The 12,877-nt window shown below is 45.6% G+C and overlaps 1 protein-coding gene across 1 annotated transcript in view; it reads right to left on the reverse strand.

Moving 5' to 3' along the window:
* Positions 1 to 12,877, reverse strand: part of GALNT9 (polypeptide N-acetylgalactosaminyltransferase 9) — a 125,255-nt gene that overhangs the window by 60,961 nt on the left and 51,417 nt on the right. Inside the window, 3 exon segments of the mRNA XM_070950740.1 lie at positions 1,355 to 1,389; positions 1,391 to 1,530; positions 2,802 to 2,968. Coding sequence (XP_070806841.1) covers positions 1,355 to 1,389; positions 1,391 to 1,530; positions 2,802 to 2,968 — 342 coding nt within the window.

A 12,877-nucleotide genomic window follows, 5' to 3' on the forward strand; every position in this document is an offset into this window, starting at 1 on the left:
CAGGACTGGCCCACGTTCCTCCTCAACCTCCTCACTGTCCGAATCTGCTGCCAGCTCTGCAGCAACAACACCTATATTGAGGGGACCCGATAGATGCTCTCATGACACAGCTAACCTGAAAGAAGTTTGGGTCTTCACCAAGTGTCCATATGATGGATGTGGCCAGTTGCAAGCAAGCTTTCCTAGCAGGCAAACCATCTGATGGAATTGGAAGTTTGAACAAGGTTTTCTTTAATTGGCATGAAATGATCATGACAGAGCACATTAGCTTGAGCTTGAAGAGATCCTTTCAAACAAGGCTGCTCTAAAATTGCCATCTCAAGGTCCTTTATGGATTGCCCATTAGAGAAAAATCTCTGTGGGTTTGGTTTGTTTATCAAAGAGTCTAATGAATTCCTTATTGAAAAATATCTTTGGTCCTTCAAGCTCAGTCTCAAAACCTATTTCTGAACTGCATGAATGGTATTTTATTTTTTTCCCTAACGACTCTTAAATAAGCTTTTGGGGTGTCCTTGTTTTTTTGCAACCAGAGAAGTAGGAGGAATAAAATATATTTACTGTATTTTTTGGAGTATAAGACACACTTCCCCCCCCAAAAAAAGAGGGTGAAAATTTGGGTGCATCTTATACACTGAAAGTAGCCCCGCCCACCTGCCGGCCCCCATCCTTTGGCCTCTGCCTCCCAGCAATTTACCTCCTTGCAACAAACAGCCCATTTCAGCTTCAGCACAGCCTGATTAGCACAAGCAGCTGATTGTCGGTTGGATCGGCCTCCCGACCCTCAGCTGTTTCAGGCTGCAGGGATTGCCATTGCCTATTGCCACGCGCCCCATTTGCTACAAGGAGGCAAATTGCTGGGAGGCAGAGGCAGATTTTTTTTCTTGTGCTATTCAGGCTGTGCTGAAAATGAAAATGAAACTAAAGCAGGCTGTTTGCTGTTTGCTGCAAGGAGGCAAATTGCTGGGAGGCAGAGGCAGATTTTTTTTTTCTTGTTTTCCTCCCCAAAAAAGGTAGGTGCGTCTTAAAGTCTGGAGCGTCTTATACTCTGAAAAATATGGTATACGATAAAACAGAATAGAATGACTAGCGTAAAATTGCAAAATATAAAAAGTGGTAACCTATAAAATTGCAATGCGTAGCTTAAACGCTATAAGTTAGATAACAAAGCTAGGTAAAATAAGCAAGTCAAGAATATATTCTTTTGTGAAAGAGAGACATACGTGTGGCAAGAGATGGGTTGCGGGGACCTGTAAGGTACGGTTCATTGCTTTTTCTCATATATTTTCCCCCCCGATTCGTCAGCTTACATCAGCTGGAAATTTCAGAAAGCTTGCCAACTAGCACAACATCTTACCAGCCGGTGTTGAATTCAACATGAGCATCGAAAAAAACCAACAATTGGAGACGTCGAAGCTTTCCAACCTTGGATTCTTGCTCGGATCAACCCTTCTCGTTTATTATTGCGAACTATTTTCACCAAACCCGGGTATCGTTTGTGGACGTATTGGTCCAAATTAAACTTCAGCTCAACTGCAGATAGAAAAAGAGGCAATGTTATTCATCGGGGAATCAGTGGCATTTTTACGTAATCTTGATTTACAGGGAGTCCTTGACTTACAACAGTCCGTTTACTGACCATTTGAAGCAGGAGTGGGTTCTAAAATTTTTTACTACTGGTTCTGTGGGTGTGGCTTATTTTGTGGGCGTGGTTCAATGGTCATGTGACAATTCTTTAGGATTTAGCAGAGGTACTGGTCTACCAGGCTTTTAACTGCTTGCAGAGCTGTACTGGTCTACTCATTTGTTTTTGGAGGCACCGGTCTACCCATTTGTTTTTCAAGGGCACTGGTCTACCACCACACTGCCTTTTAACACTGATCAGCTGTAGGGCGGCCCTTTGAAGCCCCGCGGCAAGAGTTTAAACAGTTTTTTTCCTTCTAGCCGATCAACTGGGACTCGGGAGGCAGCGAATAGATTGGGGGCAGGGCCAAATAAAAGGTAAGAATAATGCGGGGTGGGAGTGGGGTGGGGGGATGGGAGGGCCCAGCTCCTGAACAAAGAGAACCGGTTTGGTGATGTCATATCGTCACCGCTACCGGTTCGGCCAAACCGGGCTGAACCGGGAGGAACCCACCACTGATTTGAAGATACAATGGCGCTGAAAAAAAGCGACTTAAGAACCGTTGTTTGTTTTGCAGCATCCCCATAGCCAGGTGATCCGGATTCAAATGCTTGGCAACTGGCATGTACTCATGACGGTTGCAGCATCACCCGGAAGTTCACGGGATCCCCTTTTGAGACCTTCTGACAAGCGACGTCAACGAGGGAACCAGATTGACTTTAACAGCCATGTTGCCATGAAAGTGACTCGCTTTATAACTGTGGCGAGAAAGGTCATCAAATGGGGCAAAGCTCACTCAGCAAATGTCTCACTTAGCAACAGAAATTTTGGGCTCAATGGCAGCTGTAAATCGAGGACTATCTGGGTAAAGAAATCAGCAAGAATGTCTAGTTCAGCTATCTCTTTCCCTATCCCACCAGTGGTGGATTTCTATCGGTTCGCCCCGGTTTGGGCGAACCTGTAATGGCAGCAATGGGAGGCTCCACACACCCACCCGGACATCATCACAGATGTTCTGCACACATGAGCGCTCACAGTTCTGAACCTGTAGCGAGTGTAAGTGGAACCCACTACTGCATCCCACCTCAAATTGCTTTCTCTCATGACAGACAAGGCAAGCGTAACAGAGTCAGGAACACAAACCAGCGAGCCGGCGTTGCGAACACTTGTGAACAGTTACCGTTGTCGCTGTTGTCGTCCACCAGAATGACTTCCTTGAGCAAGTGGGACGGCGTGTGATTCACCACGCTGTGAACTGAGCGTAGGATGACCGACAAGGCTTCGTTTACAAAAATAAAGACCACCGAGATTTGGGGGAGGTCCTCGGGATAGGACATCTGTTTGCACCTGCAGAGAAGAAAAAAGAAGTCTAGGAATGTAACGGGCGTTAAAAATGTTGATAATAAAATAAATAACATACATAAACAGAGGCACAGAATCAAAATCGCGTGAAGTATTAGTACCCGCTTTATAAAGCCGTGTTAAGGCCACACCTGGAATACGACATCCAGTTTTGGTCACCCCCATTACAAAAAAGAAGGTGAGACTCAGGGTGTGAAATCCAGCAGGTTCTGACAGGTTCTGGAGAACCGGTAGCGGAAATTTTGAGCAGTTCGGAGAACGGGCAAATACCACCTCTGACTGGCGCCAGGAGTGGGGTGGGAATGGAGATTTTGCAATATCCTTCCCCCAGGAATGGGGAGGGAATGGGGATTTTGCAGTATCCTTTCCCTGGAGTGCAGTGGGAATGGGGATTTTGCAGTAGCCTTCCCCTGGAGTGGGGAGGGAATGGGGATTTTGCAGTAGCCTTCCCCTTGAGTGGGGTGGGAACGAAGATTTTGCAGTATCCTTCCCCTGGAGTGAGGTGGGAATGAAGGTTTTGCAGTATCCTTCCCCTGAAGTGAGGTGGGAATGGAGATTTTGCAATATCCTTCCCTTGGAGTGGAGTGGGAATGGGGATTTTGCAGTATCCTTCCCCTGGAGTGCGGTGGGAATGGAGATTTTGTAATATCCTTCCCCCAGGAGTGGGGAGGGAATGGGGATGTTGCGGTATCCTTCCCCTGCCATGCCCACCAAGCCACGCCCACCACACCACACATACTGTAGTAGTAAAAAAAATGTGGATTACACCACTGGGGAGTCTTTGGGGGGAAAAAGTGCAAAGAAGAGCAAGTAAGATGATTAAGGGACTGGGGACTAAAATGTATGAAGAACGGTTGCAGGAATTGGGTATAGTCAATCTAGTGAAAAGAAGGACTGGGTGGGGGAACATGATAGTAGTCTTCCAGTATTTGAGGGGCTACCACAAAGAGGAGAGGGGTCGACCTGTTCTCCAAAGCACCTGAAGGCAGGACACGAAGCAATGCATGGAAATTAATCAAGGAGAGAAGCAACGTGGAATTAAGGAGGAACTTCCTGACAGTGAGAACAATTTAACCAATGGAACAAGCTTAACTTCAGAAGTTGTGGGTGCTTTATCACTGGAGTTTTTAAAGAAGAGACTGGACAGTCACTTGTCTGAAATGGCATAGGTTCTCCTGCTTGAGCAGAGGATTGGACGAGAAGACCTCCAAAGTCAATTCCAGCTCTATTCTGATTCTGAATGTCTCCTGGTGAGGGACATCTTAGCTTCCTCCTTCTGTCTGTCCATGAGCTTTACTTCCGCAGCCATCTCAACCATGCATGGCCATTCCTCTCCATCCTAGCCATCTCAGACATGACCTCTTTCCAAAGAAGTCACTCTCCCTCCAGATATTGTCTGATAATCCTTCCAATCCAAGATGAGCTGCAGTGGCGCAGTGGTTAGAGTGCAGTAATGCAGGCTACTTCTGCTGCCTGCCGGCTGCCTGCAATTTGGCAGTTCGAATCTCACCAGGTTGACTCAATCTTCCATCCTTCCGAAGTGGGTAAAATGAGGACCCAGATTGTTGGGGGCAACAAGCTGACTCTGTAAAACCACTTAGAGAGGGCTGGAAAGCACTATAAAGTGGTATATAAGTCTAAGTGCTATTGCTATTCCTTCCTTCCTTCCTTCCTTCCTTCCTTCCTTCCTTCCTTCCTTCCTTCCTTCCTTCCTTCCCCACCACCCATCCATGGTGCACAGTGGTTAGATTGCAGTATTGTAGACTGACTATGCCCACTGTCAGCAGTTCTATCCTGACCGACTCAAGATTGACTCAGCTTTCCATCCTTCCGGGGTGGGTAAAATGAGGACCCAGATTGTTGGGGGCAACAAGCTGACTCTGTAAAACCACTTAGAGAGCGCTGGAAAGCACTGTAAAGCCGTATATAAGTCTAAGTGCTATTGCTATTCCTTCCTTCCTTCCTTCCTTCCTTCCTTCCTTCCTTCCTTCCTTCCTTCCTTCCTTCCTTCCTTCCCCACCACTCATCCATGGTGCACAGTGGTTAGAATGCAGTATTGTTAGAGAGGGCTGCAAAGCACTATGAAGCGGTATATAAGTGCTATTAATATTGCTATTGCAAGGAAGAAGTCAAAGGATCAATCCATTCGTGAGAAATAGCCCTCGGGCTAAAACCGGAACGTGCAATCCCTGGCTGGGATTGTGACAGTTTAATAGACCAGGTGAGGTTTTTGATCGGATTCATCAAGGCCCTTTTTGACATTTCCTGCAACGCACACCTCATGAAAGTAACACTCCGGCGCTTGCCCTTGCACGGAAATTAACATTAAAAATAACCGACACGCTCTCACAGGCAATTCCAGAGCCCAATTACCATAGCAATTACAGTGCCTGTTCTCTAAAATACGGCTAATGATGCCAGGGGAAATGACTTCTTTTCCTCTTGTCAAATTCACTGACCTCCTCGCTCAACACTTCAACATAATGATCATGTTTCCCCCCCCCCTTTTTTTTACCATTAGGTACTTCTCTCTGAGGATGGGAAGACAAGAGAGTATGGAAGACTACAAGGTACCCTGCAAAAGGTGTTGAGGGCAGGATCCAAGAATTTATTCCTTTTTCAATCATTTTCCATCACTGCTACCCCCTCCACCCCCCTGGGAAGAATCTTTCAGGAGAAAAATAAAGGAGGAGAATCACCAACCATTGCAGGGCCGAGCGAATGAGCAAATGGAAAAAGCTTATGGACATCAGGAGACAGCAATAGCAACAGCATTTAGACTTATATACCACTTCACAGTGCTTTTACAGCCCTCTCTAAGCGGTTTACAGAGTCAGCCTCTTGCCCCCAACAATCTGGGTCCTCGTTTTACCGACCTCGGAAGGATGGAAGGCTCAGTCAACCTTGAGCCATTCAGGATTGAACTGCTGGCAGTGGGCAGAATTAGCCTGTAATACTGCATTCTAACCATTAAGGAAGGAAGGGAGGAAGGAAGGAAGGAAGGAAGGAAGGAAGGAAGGAGGGAGGGAGGGAGGGAGGGAGGGAAGGAAGGAAGGAAGGAAGGAAGGAAGGAAGGAAGGAAGGAAGGAAGGAAGGAAGGAAAATAGCACTTATATACTGCTTCACAGTGCTTTCCAGCCCTCTCTAAGTGATTTACAGAGTCAGCCTCTTGCCCCCAACAATCTGGGTCCTCGTTTTATCAACCGCGGAAGGATGAAAGGCTGAGTCAATCTTGAGTCAGTCAGGATCAAACTGCTGGCAGTCGGTGGGGTTAGCCTGCAATACTGCATTCTATCCACTGTGTACGATGGATGGATGGATGGATGGATGGATGGATGGATGGATGGAAGGCAGGAAGGAAGGAAGGAAGGAAGGAAGGAAGGAAGGAAGGAAGGAAGGAAGGAAGGAAGGAAGGAAGGAAGGAAGGAAGGAAAGACAATTTGGGTCCTCGTTTTATCCACCTTGGAAGGATGGAAGGCTAAGGCAACCTTGAGCCAGTCAGGATCAAACTCATGGCAGTGAGCAGCAATATTGCATTGTAACACTGCACAACCATGGATGGATGGATGGATGGATGGATGGGAGGGAGGGAGGGAGGGAGGGAGGGAGGGAAGAAGGGGAAAAGGAAGAATAATAGCACTAGCACTTAGACTTATATACTGTTTCACAGTGCTTTACATCCCTCTCTAAGCGGTTTATAGAGTCAGCCTATTGTCGCCAACAATCTGGGTCCTCATTTTACCGACCTCGGAAGGACGGAAGATGGAGTCAACCTTGAGCCAGTGAAAATCGAAATAGCTTGAATTAGCCTGCAATACTACATTCTAACCACTGTGGATGGATGGATGGATGGATGGATGGATGGATGGATGGATGGATGGAAGGAAGGAAGGAAGGAAGGAAGGAAGGAAGGAAGGAAGGAAGGAAGGAAGGAAGGACCTTCACCCCTGGTTTATATTAGAAATGTGGTAGTTGGGCACATTAGACATGAAATCAGCAGCAGGAACCTAATGCTTGCCAAATTAGCTATGCAGATTGGGTCTAATGGCAATAAAAGCTCACCTGAAGAGCCCTTGATTGAATTAGCCATTGCTTTAGATCCGTCTTCAAATTCTCCGAATGCAACGCACCCTTTCTTTCATCGGCATCTATAACAAGCTCCGTAAAACCGAACACCGCGCTAAAATTCGTTCCTAATCTGGATGTGCGACCTCAGCAGTTTTCTAAAGCAATTGTGCTTAAGATGCTTTATTTTATTTTATCTTTTTTGGTTCCCCCTCTCAAGCATAATCCACCACTTTGATTTTTTTGGACCTTGCTTTTGAAAAAGTCAAAAGTCGCATTTTGGAAAGGAAAGGAAATGCATGAAAGCAGGTGAGAAATTTCTTGTAAATTCTGCTCTCTGGTGGGAAGGGAAAGCTGAAAAAAAAATCAAGGTAAATACGTTTGCAGGCAACACTAATTTAACGGGTTTTTTTAACCATGGTGTCAGGGTTCCGACGAATGCCCTAAGCTTCAAAAGAAATCCAGTTATTTATTAGGAGCTTCATGTCACCATGTTCCCAAGTGAAGCCAGCTCTGACCCTACATAATTTACACCCCAATCATCACCCTGTTTCCCCCCTCCCCCCCGGGTGTGTCATCAATCATATTCCCACCGGAGAATTTCACGGATTGTAGAGACCACTCCCCTCTGGCCGCTGTGGGTAACCCTGGGATACAGCCTTGAGAGAGATAAATCTGGAATGTGCATCTGTCTTTGTGCTGCCATGCTGTTTCCTCGGTTCCCCATCCCCCCTTGCTGATGGCAACTTGAGAGCAGGCCAGGGATGCTTTGCGAGTTGACACATGGTTTATTGAACTATTGAGCGAATCAATGGCAGCTTGTTCAGAGAATTTCCGGCTTGGTTCTCCATTTCTTTTGTGTAGCAGATATAAATGGAGTAGAAACACAAAAGGCCAGGCTCTGGATTCACTTACAACAACCAATCATATTTAAAATAAGCCAGGAGTTGTTTAAACCAATAACAAATCATAGTTTCAAATGAAGGTATGTTACTACTAAATAAACTGGGTTTTTTTCCCTTCCTTGATTTGGATTAATATACTATGAAAACCAGACTTGGCCATATGAGTGCGTAGACTCCAGCATTGGGTTCTGTCCTACAACAGGCTTAAACTGAATTAACTTGTTTTATGGGTTCATACAATATCTTGAACCATGAGCAAACAGACCGAGTTCACTCAATGTTCTCCACACAAAAATCATGCAAACAGGGGAAAGAAATAAACACAACCCCCCCCCAATCCTAACTAACTTTCACAGAAACCGAGATCAGTATGTGTGAATGGTAGGATTTTTATCTACCCTAGTTAGATGGGTTGTGAGCGGCATGGTAGTGTAATGGTGAAGAAGCTCACACCCACTTGGAAGGTTGAGAGTTCAATCCTAGGCAGTGAAAGATGTTTCTAGGCACAAAGAGAAAACATCTGCTGTGAACTCCACATAGGCATCAGGAAAGGCATCCAGCTGGCAAATGCTCAGTTCCATTCAGGTGCCCAAACTCTACCCTGAATGAAGAGATTACAGAGTCATCAAAAGGGAGTTTTAGTTAGATGAGTTGTTTGATTTTTGATTTGCATCAAAAGTTTGGTTCCCTTCTTAGCCTATGGCTTTCCTTAACGTTTAATCTGACAGAGCAGAAGACCTTAGCTGTCCATGGCTGATCTGTACCAAGTACAAAGTAGGACATGAATTGTGGACTAAGCAAAGACTGGAGAAAAAAACCCCCTTTTTTCAGCTGGAGATTGGACGGTGGGAGTTGCGGGAGAGGCAGAGAGGGGGTTGGTTCAGAAGATATTGCTACCATGCAAAGAAATTAATATTTTAGGCACCTCAATTTTCAGGTCTTATATATAATTTACTCAGCAGGTCACTCCTGCTTGGTAAGCTGAATCGTGCAGAAAAAGTCAAAACCCAAACTTACAGAGGGGGGAAAAAGAAAAAAAGAAAAAGAATCACTGCCTTGCAATTTCGTAAAAAATGTTGTTGAAAGGAAAATTGCTAGAACCACTTGTCCCTCGAATATAGTGCAGGGCAGTGGTGGGTTGCCCCTGGTTCGGACCAGTTCGCAAGAACCGGTAGTAAAATCAGAGGGAGGCCCCGCCCACTGCCCCGGATGTTGTCATTGGTGATCTGCGCATCTGCAAACCGGTAGTAAAGGTAAGTAGAACCCACCTCTGGTGCAGAGGTAATTTTCCGACTGAGACGGGCAGTCACTTAAACCTCCCCTTCTCAGGGATGCTGGATTTACCCCCAAAACATAGAATTGTACCCTTGGGTGTAAGTGAGAGCATCTCTTCAAAAGCTCCCCCTCCCTACACACTGGGTGATGTCTATCTCAGCCCTGGATTGTACCAGCCTTGATTCGGTAATGCTTTCATGCTTCCCCAAGAATTGGAGAAGTCCCCAAGCTCTAATCATAACCGACGGTTGAAAATACATTCTTTTAACTAGCTGGAATAAAATTAGTTCAAAGTAAAATGTCATCTCTAGTGTTTCTTTAGTTGCAGAAATGGTTCGGGAAGAAAGAGAAGGAGAAAGGCGAGAAGGAGGAGGAGAGAGTGGGAGAAGGAGAAGGAGAAGGAGGAGAGGGAGGAGAGGAGGAAAGAGAAAGAAGAGGAGAAGGAGAAGGAGAAGGAGGAAAAGGAAGAGAAGGAAAAAGAGAAGAAGGATATTTTTTCATAGTAGTAGAGATGGAGGAGGAGCAGGAGAACTCTGCGGCCCTTGGTGCTCTCTGAGCTTCATGGTTTTCTTGCAGATGTTTCATTATCCAAATAGGTAACATCATCAGGGAGTGGGGTTTGCAGGGAGGAGGAGAAGGAGGAGGAGGAGGAGGAGGAGACAAATAGGAGGTAGTGGTTCAATGCCAATATCTTAGAAAACAAAATGGCAGGAGGTACTTCCCCGATGCTTTCTTTTCAGGACTTGACCACAGAAAGAGGGAAGATGGTTCAGCTATATTGATCACGTACATATCTGAGGTCCACAGAAGTTGACGTATATCTTCCTCCTGGCAAACAATGGCCATTTTGCGCAGGTGTCCATCCCATCTTATTTTTCCAATTCCAGATGTGCTAATTAACCCCCCCAAAGCCTGCAAATCCCTTTCCTGTCATCTCAGGAGCGACCACACCATGAAGTTATTGAAAAATCCTCTTTTTTTCTCCTCAGCTCCTGACTGAACTACAGTTCCCTGGGCTCCCTGTGGAGAAAGGAATTATAGCTGAGACCAATTTAAGCCTTGTTGGCACAAATTTGCAACTGTTTACTGTCTCCGCCGTAGGTCAGAGAGCATAATAAGCAACACGGAAATATAAAACTTATTATTCCGTCAAACAAATATTTCTTCACAAAAAAAGCCAAACACTTCAGGCACTGGGAAACGCAACCAATTATCTCTGAAACAATAAACGGCACAATTTCTCTACATCAGTGTTTCAACTTCCTTCCAAAATGATGATGGCCAGCTAAGCTCAATAAAACCATGCGTGCTTTCAGCAGAAAAGGCCCATTGAATTCAATAAAAATGGTTTCTAAGTAAGAGTCCCTAAGTCCAGGGGTGGGCTTCAAAAATTTTAGCAAGGGGTTCTCTGCTTGGTTGCTGGGTGGGTGTGGCCATGGTGGGCGTGGCCTAGTCGGCCTCCTGCACTACCATTTTTGCCCACCCTGGGCTCCGGAGGCTTTCCTCGAGCCTCCAGGTGGACGAAAACGGCCTCCCCAGGCTCCGGCGGCCCTCTGGAGGCCCGATTCCGGCCTTCCCAAACTTCCAGTAGGCCAGTTTTTCTCCCTCCCCGAGCCTCCGCAGGCGCCCTACACTTACCTACATCCAAAAAGGGCCGTGTGGGGACTCCTGGGAGGGGCGGGGTGGGGTGGGCGGGGTCAGCAGGGAGTGGGATTTGGGTGTTCTCCAAACTGCACAGAATTTTAGAGGTGAACCCCCAGCAGCATACCCCTGCCTAAGTCTCTGGAAGAAGCAACCTCTAGCCCCATTTTTCCAGGGTCAGAAGCCACTGTAAGCAGGATCAATCCAAGAAGATGGAGATCTTCTTGGATGGAGATTACCAGGAGAGTAGAATTGATTGTAAAATAAAAAGAATCTCCTGAGATGGAGACAGTGACAAACCACTTCCATCATGACTAGTAAGAAATCCACACGGATGTCTCCATGAAGACATCAGAAACTGAGGTGAAACCAGGCTTAATAGCAGTGACTATTGTGAAGAGGGATCTTGGAGTCTTAGTGGACAACCAATTAAATATGAGCCAACAGTGTGTGGCAGCAGCCAAAGTAGCCGATGGAATCTTAAATTGCATTTACAGAGGGGAACAATCAAGATCAAGGGAGGTTCTAATATCACTCTATAAAGCCTTAGTAAGACCACACCTAGAATCCTGCATCCAGTTTTGGTCACCACACTATAAAAAAGATGTTGAGACTCTAGAAAGAGTTCAGAGAAGAGCAACCAGGATGCTTAGGGGACTGGAGGCTAAAACATACGATGAACGGTTGCAGGATCTGGGCATGGCTGGTCTAGTGAAGAGAAGGACCAGGGGAGACATGATAGCAGTCTTCCAGTATTTGAGGGGCTGCCACAGAGAGGAGGGGGTCAAGCTTTTTTCCAAAGCACCTGCTTTAGTGGCGACTAGCGGCTCTCCTGAACCGGTCTGAATCGGCTGAATACACCACTGTTCTGGTTGCAAGAATGCATGTCAGCTTTTTGAAGTAGGCCAGGTTAGGAAACAAATATTGCAAGGATAACAGGAGTACTTTTTGTTGTTGTTGTGGGGTAGTATAATAACAGAATTTTGACAGCTTACCAAATTTGCCTTCCAACCCCTCTTATATCAAACAGAATTAAAGAGAGGTTATTTTCGGTGTCTTTCTTATGTTTTGCTCCTTCCCCAGGGCTGAGATGTTGCTATAACTATTAAGAGATAATTCTTTTTTTTTTTTTAAAGAGAACATTCTAAAATAAAGTGCCCCCAATTTACAGGTAGTTTTTGACATACTGCAGTTCATTTAATGACTGTTTGAAGTTACAATGGCATTGAAAAAAGTGACTTAGGACCATTTTTCACACAACGGTTGCAACCTCTCTGTAGTCACGTGATCACAATTCAGATTCTTGGCAACTGATTCATACTTATGATGGTTGCAGTGTCCCGGAGTGATGTGATTCCCCTTTTGCCGAAAAGCAAAGTCAATGGGGAAGCCCGATTCATTTAACAACTGTGGCAAGAAAGATCGTAAAATGGGGCAACACTCACTTAACCAACGTCTCACTTGGCAACATACTGTATTTTTCGGAGTATAAAATTCACCTTTTTTCCCCAAAAAAGAGGGTGAAAATCTGGGTGCGTCTTATACTCTGAATGTAGCCCTGCCCAGCTTCTCAAATGGAGGTTTCAGATGCTGAAAAAAGCATCAGAAACAGAGCTTCCAAAAAGAAGCCCCCCAAACAGAGTTTCAGAAAAAAAGCCTCCAAACAGAGCTTCCGAAAAGAAGCCCCCAAACAGAGCTTCAGAAAAGAAATCTCCAAACAGAGCTTCAGAGGCTTTTTTTCCTGAAGCTCCATTTCGGAGGCTTTCAGAGGCAGGAAATAAAGCAAAAAAAAAAAAAAAAAAAAAGCAAGGCACAGAGCTCACAACCAAGGAACCTGTTGCTAAAATTCACCTCTGGAAGCAGCTGATTGGGGGCATTCCAGGAGGCCAATCAGATTTTTTCTTATTTTCCTCCCCAAAAACTAAGGTGCATCTTATACTCCAAAAAAACTGGTAAATTTGGGGCTCAGTTGTGATCCTAAATCGAGGACTAACTGTATCTGACTTGT

The sequence above is a fragment of the Pituophis catenifer genome, unplaced genomic scaffold, assembly GCF_029215685.1.
Source record: "Pituophis catenifer annectens isolate HBS135680 unplaced genomic scaffold, rPitCat1.0.hap2 SCAF_10, whole genome shotgun sequence".
Taxonomy (NCBI): domain Eukaryota; kingdom Metazoa; phylum Chordata; class Lepidosauria; order Squamata; family Colubridae; genus Pituophis; species Pituophis catenifer.